Source organism: Sciurus vulgaris, assembly GCF_902686455.1.
Source record: "Sciurus vulgaris genome assembly, chromosome: 13".
Lineage (NCBI taxonomy): Eukaryota > Metazoa > Chordata > Mammalia > Rodentia > Sciuridae > Sciurus > Sciurus vulgaris.
The window spans coordinates 92,207,848-92,224,608 of record NC_136474.1 but is presented as its reverse complement, the minus strand read 5'-3'; the positions used below and the strand labels follow the sequence as shown (position 1 = coordinate 92,224,608).

The 16,761-nt window shown below is 44.8% G+C and overlaps 1 protein-coding gene across 4 annotated transcripts in view; it reads left to right on the top strand.

The window, feature by feature from the left end:
• CD226 (CD226 molecule) overlaps positions 1-16,761 on the top strand; it is a 75,970-nt gene that overhangs the window by 17,083 nt on the left and 42,126 nt on the right. For all 4 annotated transcript variants that reach the window (XM_079109130.1, XM_079109129.1, XM_079109128.1 and 1 more), the window contains one exon: positions 37-375. In XM_079109130.1, the coding sequence (XP_078965256.1) occupies positions 37-375 (339 nt within the window). The remainder of the gene's footprint in view (positions 1-36; positions 376-16,761) is intronic.

The window sequence follows — 16,761 nt, the reverse complement described above, 5'->3', positions numbered from 1 at the left end:
AACCTAACTGCATTTATGTCATGTTGTATATTTCAGCTCTATGTGAAGAGATATTTTGGGACACAGCTGTTAAATTTGCTGAGAATATGACTCTAGAATGTGTGTACCCATCAGTGAGCTCCTTTACCCAGATTGAGTGGTTTAAGATCCACGGCGTGCAGAAGAAGTTCATAGGCATTTTCCACCCGGCTCACGGTGTGGTTGTACGGGAGCCCTATGACAAGAGGCTTCACCTTCTAAACTCAACGACGGCTCCCAACAAGGTGATCCTTTCCTTTTATAATGCCTCCGAGGCTGATGTTGGCACCTATTCCTGCCTTTTCAATGTTTTCCCACGTGGATCTTGGGAAAAGAAAATACGCGTGGTTCAGTCAGGTAAGGGCAAATATCGTTTCCCTTTACCCACCCACAATATTGAATTCTGTCAAGCCCAAGTAGAAGCTGCACATGCTTTATCCCGTTCTTGGGCTTTCCCCAAGCCCATTTCCAGGTTGCATGACCTTACTGTTTCAGAGGAGTGATATTGGGGATCAATTTCATTTCTCTTGGTGTGCTGTCATTTCCGAGTGGAAGTGTCTCCTTGATCTGAATCCTGAGGCAGAAAGCACAGGCTTTATGTACCTTCATGATAACGTGAGCCTAGATTGAGTTGATGGGGCCACATGTGGGTTCAGGACCAGGTCCCTCCCTTTCACGAGGCATTCAGCACTAGCTTCAACCTTGGGATGACTCAGGGTCTTTTTAGGCAACATCATTTGAATCCTGGCAGGGTTCAAACAGAGGCCTGTCTTTCACCCCTTCCAAATTTGACTAGAGAGGATTCTTCAGAAGTCACTCGCTACCATGTGAGGAAGTCTGATGATGTCCTTGAGTATTTCCTGCTCTGTCTCCCTGTGGCTGTGGTTTGGTCCTAGAGTGGCCACATCGAGTGGATATGGTGCACTGAGAAAGCTCGGGTGTTGTAGCCAGTCCATTAATATAAACTGGTATCAGTGGCTCTCTCTTCATCTTGGGTTTCTGAAGAGGCAAGGTGAGCTAATAATAGCACTCTCTTTGTTCAACAGTTTAGGGAGACTATATTTACAGAACTTGGCCCATGGTCATCAGAGAAGAGCAGGTATTACTACCACCATTATTACTCTCTTTTCCTAGACTTTTGATAAGAAATGATTAATGATGACATTTTCATTTATAAGTGACAGTCTAATGAAGGGAATATTTTGGAACCATGCATTTCTTATCTGGTGACTCTCAAATCATACCCCTTGGGCATATAAAGGAGAACATTATATGAATTATTTTTACGAGCTCCATGTTCTGTGCTTCGTTTGTATGAGTATGTGTGTGTGTTGGGGGGGGGGTGTTGCTGGGGATTGAAGCCAGAGCTTCTCATAGGCAAGCACCCTACTGCTGAGCTACAACCCCAATCCAAGCAATCTATCTTCCAAAGAACAATTACAGTATTATATGAGGAACATAAAGGTATTGCAAGGAAATAAAATGTCCATGTGCATAGTTTCCCTTCTCTTTATGTTTAGCTCAGCTCTGGACTAATTTTGCATATATGACTAGGGCTTAAGGAGTGTCAATTGGCAACAATGCTTTAATTACACATAATTTTTTTGAAGACTCCATCTTGCCACACAAGAACTCATTTGCTGCTGCATGCAGACATCTGTTAAGCCCTGTTTGCAAGTTTTTAGGGTATAGTCCACTTCTGACCAGTCTTTCAAGTGAAGGTATGGGTTGGTAAAGGTCTTGGAATGGAGTGGCAAGCCACTGCATATGGGGCCTGTGCCTCCAGGGCTGGGAGGAGATGGGCCCCTCTCCCTGTCGTGTGTGGTCAGCCTCTAAAGTTTTGGCATCAGGCCAGGTATTTCGATTTCTGTCACAGGGCAACCAATTGAAAACAGGCAGCCTGGCCTTTTCTGAGTGTTCTGGATAGAGTGTGGAGCTAAATTGTCAAGGTTACTGCTACAGCAGGGTAGGATTTTGGGCGTCATGTGTAAACAGCTTTGGGAATAGCCCCCTATTCTTATCATCTACCTTTGTTGTCCTTCTTATATTTTGAAGTGGGGGAAGAGAGCGCCTGCCTTGTGGGCTTTTTCACAATCAAGGGTGAAATGTTCATCCAGTTGCCTGTCAAAGAGGTATCCAGTCCTCACCTGGTTTGCATTCCTTGTGATGGTAGCTTTAAATGTGTTCTGTTCCTGTTGGTCTTGGTCATCTTTATTTTCACAGAACAGTTGATGTAGTGAGCCAGTGGGGATGTTCCACCTGATTAGGAGATTTGAGGGCTTCATTGGTTCAAACTAAGGATAATAGAGAGTTTAAACACAATATCAGTTGTATTTCAAAGTTACCTTAAATATATCAAAGATTTCCCTTATGTGCTTTTTTCCCAACATTCGGGATCTCTAAAGATTGCATTTTTGTATAATGTCAGGGGGAGCTGATGATCTATTTAACAAGAAAGAACTAAAATTTGGAATCTAAAAATTCTAATTCATACAACAGATTGTAAGAACTTCAAACGAATGAAGGCGTTGAGCCCCTGCCTTACGAACGTGTTGACTTCTCTGTTGGTAACTTCTCAGGTGTGGGGAATTGCTCATGTCAGTGTCACACAGACCTTCGCCCTTAGCCCCCGCCACACACTTGAATGTGGGCATGTCTTTGATTTTCCAGGTGAGGATCCTGAGTTCTAGTGGCTTTCCAGGACCTCAAGCTCCACGTATGTCTCCTTGGTAAAGTTGGAACCAGACATAGAGTGACAGCATGGGGGACACGTTCCCCCACCTGGGCCTTTGAAAGAAGGAGTTGTTAATTGTTGCACATCCTGAACCTCCTCCTTCCCCCTCCCTTTCAGCCTAGAGTTGAGCCAATTGGATGACTCATTCTGGAAAAAATGGCCCTGTTAATAAAAAAAAAAAAAAATTTTTTTCTTAAAAATGTGTGTTAGTTTCATAATAGACATTTCTGAATTAGCAATGGAGTTAGACTATTTACTAGTAAAAATGGCTGCATGAATTTTAGCTAGTTAATTGGAAAACATGCTGAGGTAACTTACTCCTAAGTTACCTAAACTTCCAAAAGCAGTCCTGTTTTATGCAAGAGTAGTGATGGAAGTAGGGTCCTGGGGAGATTTTCTGCCTCCTTGAAATCTCTGGCCTTACTAGTCAGTTAAAGAAAATGTAGTTCTGTTTATTATAAAAGTGACCACCAAATGGGCCACCCACTCAAATGTCATGCTACCTAACTTTTACAGGGTACCTACTTGGTATGAAGTATCCAAATGTCATTTCACTTAATATTTGTGAAATACGGTGGAGAGGTAATGTCTTCTGTGCCAAGACGGAGGGTACTGAGATCCAGGGCTGTTAGCCAACTCATTCAAGTTTGCTGAGTTGCTGAGTTACAGTGCCCAGCGAGAGTCTTGTCAGTGTTTCTGAAGTGTCAAAAATGACATGGAAAGCACATGTCTCCATCAGAATGCATCGGGGCAGCAAGACAGGGAAGAGTCATACTGTACCTTGAAGAACCGGAAACAGTTCTTTAAGATAGAGAGGCTGTGGTAAGGGAAGAAGAGAAAATGGAGAGGAAGCGTGTCTTGAGGGAACTGATGGCGGAGAGAAGGGCGCGGGGTCAGTATAAAGCTTGTCCAGGGGAGACAGAATGACCCCAGAGAGCAGGAGGCAGAGTCTGAGTAGAAGGTGGTTCTCACACTGCGCCCCTGGGCTCTTGGCTCCCCAAGAGGCGGCCCAAGAGGTGTCCTCAAGAGTGAGGACCAGACTCTCCCTGCCCCACCAACAAATGGGCTCAGTGTATGACACTTTGGAGTCTCAGGTAAAGCATTTGTACAGTATTTTCTATATTAAAAAAGAAATTTCAGACTATTAGAGCGGCAGAGTGTTAGACGTGAACCTGGAAAGTTACAATGACTCAGATCTTGTTGTGCTTAAAGGGGTTTCGAACTTCTCTCATGTAGACCACGGGACCTTGCTGAACATGTTTTAGAGGAGACACAGACCAAACTGATTTGTTTTTCAATGCCAGGAAGATTCATCTAGGTTCCGGTGAGGTCTTCAGCAGTCTGTGTGGCGCCTTCTCTTGCTGGGGAAGGCCAGTCTTTTTATTGTATTCAGGTTTTCACTTGATTGGATGAGGGCCACCCACATTATGGAGGGCAATCTGTTTATTCAAATTCACTGATTAAACATTAATCTTATCCAGCAGCAAGTTCAAGTTCACTCAAACAATTACCATCACATCTATTTTGGAAAATCATATGACATTAGTTGGGTTAAAGACTCACTTATCCTATTATCCAATACTTCCACTGTTTGATGTTTTAGAGACTGTCCCATAGGGGAGAAATGCCCCACAGTGTTTGCAATGGTGATAGTAAGTGCAAACAAATTGGTAACAACCAAAGTACCCATCCCCAATTTCAGCTGGGGAATGGGCAAGTACATTGGAAGCATTCATACAATAGCATACTCTGCATGTCTGAAAAGGCACTGGAGTGTCACTGTGCTCACCAGCAGGGATGAATCTTGGGAACATCAAGTTGAGAAAAGCAAGCAAGTTACAGAAAGGTATCTAGGGCATGATTCCTCTCCTTTAAAGTTCAGAGATATGCAAAATCCAACAATATGTTATTTATATGTGTCAAACACAAATGGTAGAACTATAAAGAAAAGCAAATCTTCAAAGCATGAGCAGGAAGGAGATAGAGACAGGAGGGGGCCACAGGGGTTTTCTAAGCTCACAGTCCTGGTTTATACTCACATATTGTGTTTTATTTCCCACTTGTCTCAAAAACATTTTATAAGATTTCTTTCAGAACTACTGAATTTCTAATAAAAATGTTGAAGAAAGATGTGATTCTTATTTTTGAGCAGTTAGAAAATAATTGTCTAAGTTAAGGGTGGGATTTTCATTCTGATATGGCCTGCAGGTCAGAGAGAGGGAAGCTTCAAGAATGATTCTGAATTGTTAAGACCCAAGGACAGAAAAATGATGGTTTCATTTGCAAAGATGGGCAATCAGGAAGCCACCCATGACTGGAGGAGAGGAGAAAGGTCTGTTGCAGGAGCATTGAGTTGTAAGGTAGCCTGTGATTGGCTGAGAAAGGAAATCCCGAACCGATAAACAAGAACTAACATTGGAATACCAGTTTTTAAGTCGTTTGAGTGAGAATGTGAGAAAGATGGTTAGTGAAGTCCTGGTGGACAGAGGCTGCAGTCCAGGTGAGGCGCTAGGGGGCTTGGAGAGCGTCTATACAACACAGAAGGCGTAGGAGGGAAAGCAGAGGAGGGGAGCGGACGCAGAACAGGCGTGCTACTGATTTGGAGAGCAAATTCCACTCCGGTTGCAGGGGAGGGGTCCTCTGCTCCTGCTCCACAGGAGCGCAGGTGTGCAGGGGCACAGGTGCGCAGTGCTGGCCGCATCAGTTTTCTGACCCTGCGAACTCCACATTCCAGTCTGCTTATCTCGACTCCGCACAGAGATGTTTCGCGCTGTCTCCATTTAAGGTTTCCTTCGGTCCTGGGCTGCACGAGGCGCTCTGTATCATCCGCTCATTCTGAGAAGGCGCCCATCCCGACCCCCGTCCAGGTTGGTGTTGTCGGCTGGGTGTCAGTAGCTCCGCTCCTCGTGCATTCTTGCATTTATGTTTCTTCTTAGGGGCCCTTTAATATCCAGGGCCTAGATGAATGGCAGGTGTGAGGAATCCCATGATGGAGAGGCTTCTAAAGATGACGCAGGTGTCTCCGCGGGGCCAGCAGGGCCAACCTTTCTCCTGATGTTGGTGCGATGACAGGATTCAAAGGTGGGAGCTGGCTTGTATGCATGGGCTTGCTGATTTGGGGAAAATTAACTCATTTATTAACTCACTCATCAAGTCTTCACTGAGAACCTTTGATGCTCAAAGTAATGTTCAGTGGTTTGGAAGACAGGGATAAAATTGTATATTGTAAATTATGATTTAAGGCAAAAAGCAGTAAGTGCTATTGTAATTGAGAGGACAGAATTCACTTTTAATTAGAAATCCTGAAAAAAATGGAATTTGAACTTAACCTTGAGGGAGGCAGGCTGGAATATTTGGAGACTAAGATGGGTGAACTGACATTCCAGGAGAATTGCTTTAGAAAATCCTCTAGAAAAGAGATGGCTTTGGGTCTAGCTTAACCAACTCTGGAAGATGAGTTTCATTTTTTAAAGAGGACTCTAACAACAACCCCAAACAGTGAAAACCTCTAAAATCAAATGAACACATAGGATCGGTCAATAAATCAGTGCAGTTTATTCTGGTTTACAATTCATGGCTTGGCTTATTGCAATCTGTTGCTTCAAAAGGCACAGGAAGCCTGATGTATTTTGCAATTGTCTTTCACAGTCTACCTGAAGATATTCATATGCTGTCGTTACAGCTTGTTTTACCTATCCCAAATTCAAAAGCAAGGAAGAAAACGTACACAATGACGTGATCTTGCTGTCAGTGAAGGCGCACAGGGAAGGGGCAGGCTGGATCTGAAAGGTTTTTCCTGTCTAAAGAAGTTCCAGTGGGAGGTGTAGCCCCCTCTTTCCCTGATACAGAGGTCGCCAACACACGCCAGCTTTGCATTTGGTTTCACTTTTTGATGTTTCTTTTCTCTTTCCTTCCTCCCTTCCTTCAGGATTGAACCCAGGAGCACTTTACCACTGAGGTACATCCCCAACCTTTTTGTTTGTTTTTGATTTTGAGGGAGGGTCTCGCTAAATTGCTGAGACTGGCCTTGAACTTGTGATCCTCCTGCCCCAGCCTCCTGAGTCTCTGGGATTATAGGCCACCACACCCAGCTGTTTTTGACATTTCTGGATAATGTTGAATTCTTTATTTTTATTATGCTTTTGTCTTCTTAGTTTTGTTTTTAATTGACAGATATTGTGGGTCATATTTTTGGTGTACAGTTTGATGTTTCAATACACATATACATTTGTTTTATCTTAGTGTGGATTCATTCAGTTGTGACCATCCTATGCACCTCTGTTCCTTTTAATTTTTTAGAAGTGGGATGGAAAAATAAGGAAAAAATGCTTTGGATCTATTGTTTAAAGAATGAAGCCGTTAAACCCTTCTTAAAGCCCATTCTAGAAAACTCAGAAATAAGTCATAAAAGTTTTCCTTTTTCTATATTTATGTGTGTGCATTTATACATACACATATAAGACTAAAAAAGAGTCTGTAAAATGATACATTTCAGTAGTTTTTCATTAAAAGATAAAGAGAAAAGGTATTAAATGGTGCCTATAAGAAATAGTCAACTAGTGAAACAGGAACATTTTAAAGGCTTAGAAATCGAAGCCGTTAATGAAATAAAATAGTGTATAGGAAGCCAGATAATAAAGAGCATTTTAAAACTCGTGGAAAGCAAGGTTATGGTCACTGCGCTTCTCAAGGGCACAGTAAATAGAAATCTGAGAGTGAGGTAGTGACCAGGGCCTGTGCCAAGGTGGTTATTATTGACTTGCTTTCCCTCTCCTGAGCCTGGGAGGAGCCGCTTGAGCAGACATGTCACCAAGGGACACAACCCTCTGGCAGCTCTGTGCCCCAAAATCAAAACAAGAACAAAGCTAAAATGACCTCTAAGACAAGATAATACTAGGCTTATACTCGTGATTGAAGACGACAACGGAATGAGCATACAAGCTCAGGTCTCGGGTGGGTTTTTGGAGTAAGGTCTGCCTGGATTCTTCAGTCCTGGCTCCACTTTCTCTGCCTGCCCTTAGGCCTCTGAGACAGCCCAGTCTTCTGCACTTACTCGCTAGGGCACCTACGAAGGAGATTTGTAATTCAGACTTGTTTGAATGCACTCAGGCACGGCAGAGAGCGGGGAACTAGCTGTGGTCTTTGCTCAAACCATCGCGTCCACTTGCGCAAGACCGAGCCTTGTTGATCACGGATCTTTTACTTCCAGGAAGGCTGTAGGGTAGGGCGCACTGGGCGGGGTTGCCGGGGAATGAACCACCGCCAGGGCCTTGCCCAGCCCGGCCCAGGGCCCTGGACGTTTCTCAGCTCTGCGGGAGGCCGTGCGTTCTCAGCTCTCAGTGATCAAGACACCTCACACCGCTTCCACTGGTTTCCCCACAGCTGCTCGTCACCCAGCACCCAAAGGCACTGCCAACCACCATCTCTGGAAGGCGTTTCCTCTGCAGAGCGGGTGTCGGTGCGTGGGTGCTCTGCTTGTGGAGGGTGGGAAATGTGGCTTCGTGGCTGAGCCAGAGCTGGCGTCAGACAGTCGTGGGTGTCCGCGCGAGGAACAGGGGAACATGTGCATCCCACGCAGAGCGCGGCTGTCTAGGCTTCCGCGTTCTCCGGAATTCCTCCCATCAAAGCTTGGAAACGGCAGAGAGTGGGCATTATTCTCTGGCACTTGCTCTCAGAAGCTTCTCTGTAGGTTGAGGTGTAGGTGTGAGTGACCTTCAGAGAAACCTTATAGGAATTTACTAAAGGACACAAAGTTTTGACTGAAAGCTAAAGTTTGCATCTTATAAAAATAAGTTCTAGATTTTTTTTTGAATGTGCAAACAGATTAGAAAACAAGTAACTGAAGAAAGGGGGAGAAGTAAAGCTTTCAGCTTACGCTTGGGCTCCTCAGAGAATTTCCCTTAGAGCTAAAGCTGTCCCTGACAGTTGTTCAGCATCTGTAAAGAGACTTGGCTTCTGAGCGGTGCTTGGGATGCAGGTCTTTGTCTTTTCTTGGTTTTACGGGGAGTGGAGGCTGCAGGCAGGATGACTTCTCCTTTCCTTCCAGAGCATGGTGGGAGACTATTTGCGAAGACATTAAAGATTTTGAACTGTTAAGAATTTGAAGACCATCAAGTCAATCCTTCAGGGATCAATGCAAAATTACTCCCTCAGGCAACATCACTTCTACTTACTCTAGAATAGTTTTAATTAAATAACTCAGCTGATGGGGCTGCTGGCACTCCCTTGAGAGATTATTCACAATCCAATAAATCTCAATGTGAGAAAATTTCCCCTGACTTCAGCTTTTTAAGCAACTTACATTTTTTTTTAAAGCCTTCTTCATAATCTGCCCAGAGAAAAACTCCAATGTTTCATAGAATATTGACAAAAGAAGGCTTCTGAGGACAAAGATGCAGTATACAGCAGAGTACTGGCACCATAAATAGCTATGTGCATCTTACCTGCTGAGTTCAGTGGTGTGCTGACTGTAGCCAGGAAGAATAAAGTCTGGGTATCAGTTCCGTATTTAAATGCTCCATTTAGCTAGCAGAATACTTAAGAAATTCTCATTTCAGACGACTAGTTCCCAAGCAGGGAACTATTTCTTGGCAGGCTACATGGATTCTTTATGCTACCAGCATTGACATTTCAGAATAGCTTAGAGAAGGATGTGTGTGTGTGTGTGTGTGTGTGTGTGTGTGTGTGTGTGTGTGTGCATACATTCTGGTGTGCAAGGTAATTTCCTTCATTTATTAAACAAAATGCATTTATTTAATCCAAGACTATAGAAAATTTTATATCCTATACCTTAATTATTCCATGAATGCATAAATTCATTTTTTCCTTACAAACTGGATGCTATAATTGAACATATAGCATTTTCATTTAAGAAACAGCCAGGAAATTCAATCATCGTCTCTGAGACAGAGCTTGGTATATTAGTGTATGTCCATGAATGAGGCCATTTAGTCTGTCCCATTAGCTCATGAGATCAGATTTCTTGAGCTATCTCTTTAAATTCTTTTAAGAAATAGAGGTGCCCATTTAAATTAAATAAAGGTCACTTATTTAACATAAGACTCGTAACTTCCTTCTTCTATTTTTCTTAAGTCCTAGAAATGGTTTCTAAAATAATGAGCATTTAATAAGATGGAAATATTTCCCACTACAGATGTTAAATTTCTTTGAGCCGCCACAGTATTTGAATTTTGATTCTTAACATAGTCTGACCATTATGATTTTAGTAGAAAGAGCAGAACTAATCTAAAGGGAAAATCATTAAGCCTTTTCCTCAAATGACACTTTGGAGTATAGAACTCACTTTATTGGATGAATGTTGACAACAGTAATTTAAACACTTGTGTGAATCCTTTCTAAATTCATTGAAGAGACATTTATTTTATGCCATTAGGAAATGAAGAAATGAGTAAAAGGTCTCTGTTTTTGAGAAGTTTATAATCTAAGAGGGGAAGTATCCACTTATATGCCATGTGAACTTGTGACCCAGGTGGCCATATGGCTGGGTAGAAGCTGGTAAGTAGCACAAAACAAAGTTTGGGGAATTGAGAGACAACTGAGATTGCTCCTGGTTGTGGAAGTGGTGACCCTGAAATCTGGGTATGTTCGGAAGGGTGGAGGTGGAGGATGGCAGGAAGAGGGAGGTCCCACAGGAAGAAGCATATCAGAAGCATCACATACAAGGTAACTGCTGTGAATCTGCGGCCTGTGAGAACAGAGTTGGTGAGGGGCCTGTGAGGAGGTCGGAGGCTGGGCTATCTGCACTACAGATTCCATTCCGTGGCTGGTAAACTGGTTGGCCGTGTTCTGGAGCCATTACCCTAGCAACAGCACGTAGAATGGTAAAAGCCAAGAAAGCAGAAAGACTGGCGAGGAAAAGGGAGGCCTGCAGTCCCCAGCAAATCAGGGCCCTGTGTCCAGGGTGTGGGCACCACGTGGTCTCTCTCCATGGTGCCTCTATCCACCTTCCTTGGGAAGAAGGCTCACCCCTCAACTTCCTCCTTTCCATTTCCCTTCTCTTTCAGCAAATACTTAGAGAACAGCTGTCGTGTTCTGGGAGCTGCGAGGTTGGGGTACTCAGGGGAAATGTCCCGTCCTGATCTCAGGCCCTAGTCCAATGACAGTGCCGTTCCATGCTTGCTGGCTGTGGGTGCACAGGACAGTTGGTGGTGCTGGGAGGTGGAGGTGGCATTGCGTGTGGTGTGGCTGTGTTGGAAGGATGGTCCTGGGAGGAGGGAAGGGCATTCGGGAAGCTTCAGAGAACAAAAGACTCTTGAGTTGACTCAGGAGAGGAGATTAGAACTTCCTGGTTTGAAGGAGGTCGCCCTGTCAGCACTCCTGCTGGAACACGGGCACCAGGGCGAAGGGCGTCTGTGTGCGTGGCAGCCTGAGGCCTAGTGAAGCTTGAGTGGAAGTTTGTTTCATGGTTATTGATGCCAGGTAATGACCTTGGAGGGGTAGACAGAAGAAATTGGATGTACTATCAGCAGACGCTTGACATTTTTGTTTGGAAGAGGGGAGGTTCAGAACGCCTGGTCTAGAACTGTGGGTGCAGGGCAAGCCCACCTTCTTCCTAAGCTCCATTTTCTTCCCAGCAGGATGGTGTGTGAACTCACGTTCCCTCCAGTTGCATTTTTTTTGTGTGTGTGCCACAAACGTACAGCCGTCTCGGATGTTTGATCTTATTCTTTTGGCAATGGGGAGCTGTTAGGAGTGTAGACTGGGCACGCAGGTTGCAATTTAGAATGTGCACTCAGGCAGGATTCTAGAATCAGGCTCAGAAGCAAACTAGTCAGGAGGCTGTCATGGGGTGCATTGTGTCCCCCCAAAATTGTATGTTGAAGTTCTAACTTCTGGGATTTCAGAATGTGTCTTTAAAGAGGTAATTAGTTAAAACAGTCATGGTGGCCTAAGACAGCTGCTGTGTGAGAAGAGATCGGGCACAGAGATCACCGTGAAGACACGGGAGGATGGTATCTGTGAGGCAAAGGGAGGCCCTCACAAGCCCTGGGGAACCTTGACTTTGGGCTTCCAGCATCCAGGATTATGAAAAAAATGAAATAAACGTGTGTCGTTTAAGCTACCAGTCCACGGAATCTTGTTATGGCAGCTCTCTTTACTCACTCAGAAACTCACATCTGCGCTTGATGCTCTCGGGTTGCATGCACTCACTTGTTGGGGACAGTGCTTGGTACTTCCAAGACACACTCAACAAAACAACAAGAGCCATGAGAATCATCAGCATCGACCCTGATAGGAACAGAGGAAGGCGCTGGTTCTGTTCCCAGTAAAGTGGAGCAGAGCAGCCGCTGCGTGTGTCTCCCAGGAAGTGAAAAGCGTCCCTGGTGGTAACATGTTTGCAGCACGTCACATTGACTGATGGGTTTTGGATATCAGGGGGATATCAGATCAATTGCCTTGTTCCAATGTAGCAAGATTGGGATGAAGCAGGTGTGGGGGGTATCTATTTGAGAAATACAGGCAGGAGGGAAGAGGGTTTGGACTAGAACGGGATGACGGGGACTGGGAGTAGTACCTGTTTCAGAGACATTTATAAATCAGAATTGAAGGACCCAGCACCTGACTGGCTGAGTGTGTAGGAAGAGAAGTTAAGAATGACTCCAGTTTCTCTATAGAGCTGAGAATGGGAGGGAGCCAGTTTGGAGAGGGAAATAAGACTTGGTGCCTGGGAGTTAAAGTTGGAGAAAAGTGTTTGAAGATCTGAGTTATGTCATCTGGATCTCCTGTGCCACCTCCAAAGGAAATTCCAAGAAAGTGAGTTAGGTGTTCTCTTTCTTTTCAAGATCATAATGTAGCTCCCAAACTATATTATATTTGATATGCACTGAGCACATACTCCCAGTGTTCTAGATGAAGGGAAAGAAACGCATCGGCTTTGACTTCCCAGCCTGTCTAGAGCTCCCCATCTGGATGGTGCCATTGAAGAGACACTTGTTCTGAAACCTGGCGTCTGCCACGGCTGGATGTGCCTCTCTCAGACAAGCTGGCCGACCCCCTTGTGGAGCGAGTGGAGTGGAGGTTTCCTGTCCCTGGGGAGATGGTTTTGTCCATTTTGTAAGTTAGACTAAGAGCTCCTCATTTCTTTCAAGTAATACACGGTACCTCCTGTTTCTGATGGGCTATTTGGGAGTTCTCTAATAGTTTCCTTCACAAAGAGGAGAACAAATGATTCATTGTGTCCTTGTCATTCTCTATTCACTGGAAAACTTCTGTGGTCTATGCTGTTTGCAAATGCTATCAAGTTTCTCTTGCTTTCTTTCCTTGATGTGTGGGAAACTTTTCATCACTCACCTGAGCATCTCTCACGAGATACTTTTCAGATTCTCTCTTGGTTTGTTGCTCATTTGCACCTCTGGGTCTTTAACTCTTCCCGTTGAAAGGTCTTTTGCTTTTTCTGGCGAGACCTCCATCCGACTGTAGCACCTTGACTGCCATATGGAACCACGAGGGGTTTTATTTTAAGCACCCAGCCCTTTAGATCTGTTAGAATATATGTTCCTGGACTTTCAAAATATGTTTTTCAGTATTCTTGAGGTTTCTTTTGGGATTTTTTTGCCTTTTCAACTATACCTTTTATTTTTAAACCAGAATATTTGCATTTTATTATGGTTTCCATTTGTAATTTTGCAAAATTTCCAATGAACTCTTTTGACTTTGCCTTTCTAGTCAGAGTTGCCTTTAGTCATTTGATGGTGGCAGGTGCTTCAAAGTGTGTGGTGTGTGTCTCTGCTCCACTCCATAATGTATATAAAATTCAACATGACTTTCTTCCTGTGGATTCAGTCACAAATGTAACCTAAATGGGGTGAGTTCCAGGCTTTTTCAGAGAGGGATTCAAGATAGAAGGTAGGTAATTTAAGTAGCCTACCTGTCTTCCCTCATTCAGTTTTTCTCTGTCCCATTTTACATAATATTTCCCTCCAGTCTTGTGGTTTTGGGTAGGTGGTCTGCAGCATGTCACAGAGGCTAGTTCCACCTCATAAGATCTTTGAGGTTGCAGTAGCAGTTGCTGCTTAGATCTGAGCTAAGCCGTCCTCTCTGGGCGATGCCGTGTCTGTGGTTTTGAATTCTGAAGGCACACTACTCTGGTGATCTTTATTGATCGACCTTTTTGCATTCTGAATCAAATGTGTCATTTATATCAAAGTTGTCCCTTTCTGTGAGTTTCATATGAATTAATTTTTTAGACCTCCAATATTCATGAAGATAAAGTTATGAATTTCTGTTAGTGTTCTTAGGTAAAAAAGGCCAGAGTGGCATAAGGCAGGGATAAAAGGAGAAGGACTTTTTAGCAGCTGGCACTGAGATTCAAAGCTCCGTGAGTCAGGAGAAGGGGTGGGTTCCCCTCCGTCCACGCATCAGTCCTCCTGGCCCCCAGCCCCAACCTTGCCTTCCTGCAGCACGACCCCTCTCCAGCTTTATACTGTGTCTGCTCTTTTTTAAAAAACATCTTAAAGCTATATCCCCCTTCAAAACTGCTCCCATGCCATTTTTCTCTGCCCTGGTCACTTCTGAGCTGTCTGAGACTGGAGCTGGGTGGACTATGAAAGGCCCCTTTCCCGTGCGTCGCTCTCAGCACTGTGTCCTCAGGACAGCCCGGCCTACAGTTTCCTGGCTGCCTGGGATCAGTGGAGAGATGAGTCACCGTTTCTGTTGAAGTCAGTCGGCCCCTCTGAGGAGGCAATCGGGCCCCTTACCGCTGATGTTCTGTGTAGCCTTGTTGATTTTCATGTGACACCTTAGAGACCCTCAGCAATCGTCCAGGCCTTACCTCTTAACACTGAGGATTTTTTCTCATTTCTTATTCCAGGCCTATTATTAGTATTTTAAAACTAAGATCTATCTTTTTTACTAAGAAGAAATCAAAATGTTGCAATGCCTCTTCAATTCTTTTATAGGCACCTTCTATTTTCCTGCTTTGTGTGCAGCTTTATGCTTCATTTAGTGAATGGTAACTGGGTATTTTTCATGGGTGGATTTCCTGTTTGATGAAGCTGGTAACAATGAGTAGTAAAAGCAGTGAGGATTTTTTTTTTTTTTTATAAGTTATAAAGAAGAGGGGTTTGTTCTAGTGTGGGGTCTGGAGGATTTTTTTAAGTTATAAAGAAGAGAGGTTTCTTCTAGTGTGAGGTCTGGAGGTGCCAGGTTTAGAGGCGGCCTCTGGTGTCAGCCTTCTTCAGGGGCAGAGTCCCAGGGCAGCGCATGTGGAGACAGGGAGCAGGTGCGTGCGTGTGTGTCCAAAGCTGAAGATTCTTGGTGGTCCCTTAAGTGTAGTGATCCTAAGACAGAAATGGGACTGCTTTCAATGTCCATGAAAACAAACAACAATCCAGAAAAACAACAGAATATCTCAAAGAAATACAAAATCCAGACTGAAACAAAGTGAAAGTCTGGAGGAAAAGAATCTCTAGGATTAAGAGTGTAAGAATAAATAATAATATTACAGGGAAGGAACAACAGCACAGAGAAATAACGGCAGCACAGAGAAATAACACCACAGAGAAATAACACCACAGAGAAGTAACACCATCACAGAGAAGTAACATCACAGAGAAGTAACATCACAGAGAAGTAACACCATCACAGAGAAATGGCAGCATCACAGGCGACTTAGGTCAAAGGGCACTGATAGCATTTAGGGTGTCTGGATTTCCATCCTTGACTTTGGTTCACAGCTACTTGGACCGAGTGGTGACAGGCAAGGCACCTGGGTCATGCTCCGAAGGTGGCACCCTCAGTCGGTGGCAGCGGAAGTTGTGTCTACTTCTAACAGCCGGCCGAGTGCAGAAGTGAGAAGGGGAGGACTCTGCCCTCAGGTGGGGCAGAGCGGCTGCGCAGGTGACTTTCGAGGAGGTTTCAGAGTGAACGCAGGTTTCCAGGGTTTTGGCAGAGAGGAAAGTCGTGGGGTGGATGAGAGTGACCCAGCCCGAGCCCCGCAGCCTCATGGGCAGCGTGACGGGAGGTGCGGAGGCCCCAGCCCAGGGGGCTCTGTGCAGCCAGGCCTGGAGCTGCAGGTCAGCAAGCAAGGACGCCTGACCAGATTCACGTCTGGGAAGGACCTCCTTCCGGAGGAGAGACTGGATACAAGCTCCTGGCATGAAAGACTGAGCGACAGCTTCTACCAGCGAGGGCCATTTGTCTGCAGATGGAGAGGGAGGGACACACAGGGGACACACAGAGCCCTGCAGGTTGCTAGTTTGTAGTTGTCAGTTTAGGAGCCGTGTGTGCTCTGTGATTGACATCTGCTAATCTGGGATGCGATGAGCCTTGTGCTCTTTTTGTTAAGGGATGGAATCAAATTCTTGGCTTGAAATACTACCTTCACTAGCCATGACTTTTTCTTTTTTAAAAATACTTTTAAAAATGAGAGTAAGGATAAGAGTGCCCAAGATGTACAGTGATTCCGGATTCAACAAAACCTTCCCTGGAGACTATTTGCCATATCTTATATCACATGGTAATACTTAGTATATTTTAAAATTATTATGATGAATCAGCCAAAAAAAAAAAAAAAAAAGAGAGAAAGAGAGACATTAAAAAAAAAGAGAGAGAGAAAGAGAGGGAGAAACAGCAAGGCTGGTTTCCTGCAGCACCAGGGTTCTACCCCACGGGTGCCCCACCCCTGACCGACAGCCCGGCGACTGTACTCTGCCTGGGCTGGTCTCCAGCCCCAGGTCCTCCTGCCTCGGCCTGGCCGTCGCTGGGATTGCAGTGACTGCCACGGTGCTGGCTAAGGCTCGTTTTCTTTTGAAGAAGAATCATGAGTAATACTGGGAAAAGGAGAAATGCGGAGGACAGACTGTCATGAAAGTAAAAAGAAGAGTTGAGATTTCGCAAGTGACACGAAAACAGGGGCACGCTGGCGGGGCCAAAGCGATCGCAGATCATTGGCTGCCTGAGTCCACCTTCCCTGCAAGGCCACGGACACCCCGGTGGCTCAACACTCGCCCTGGCAGATGGTGAAGGTGGACGGCAGAGAGGCCCTGGGG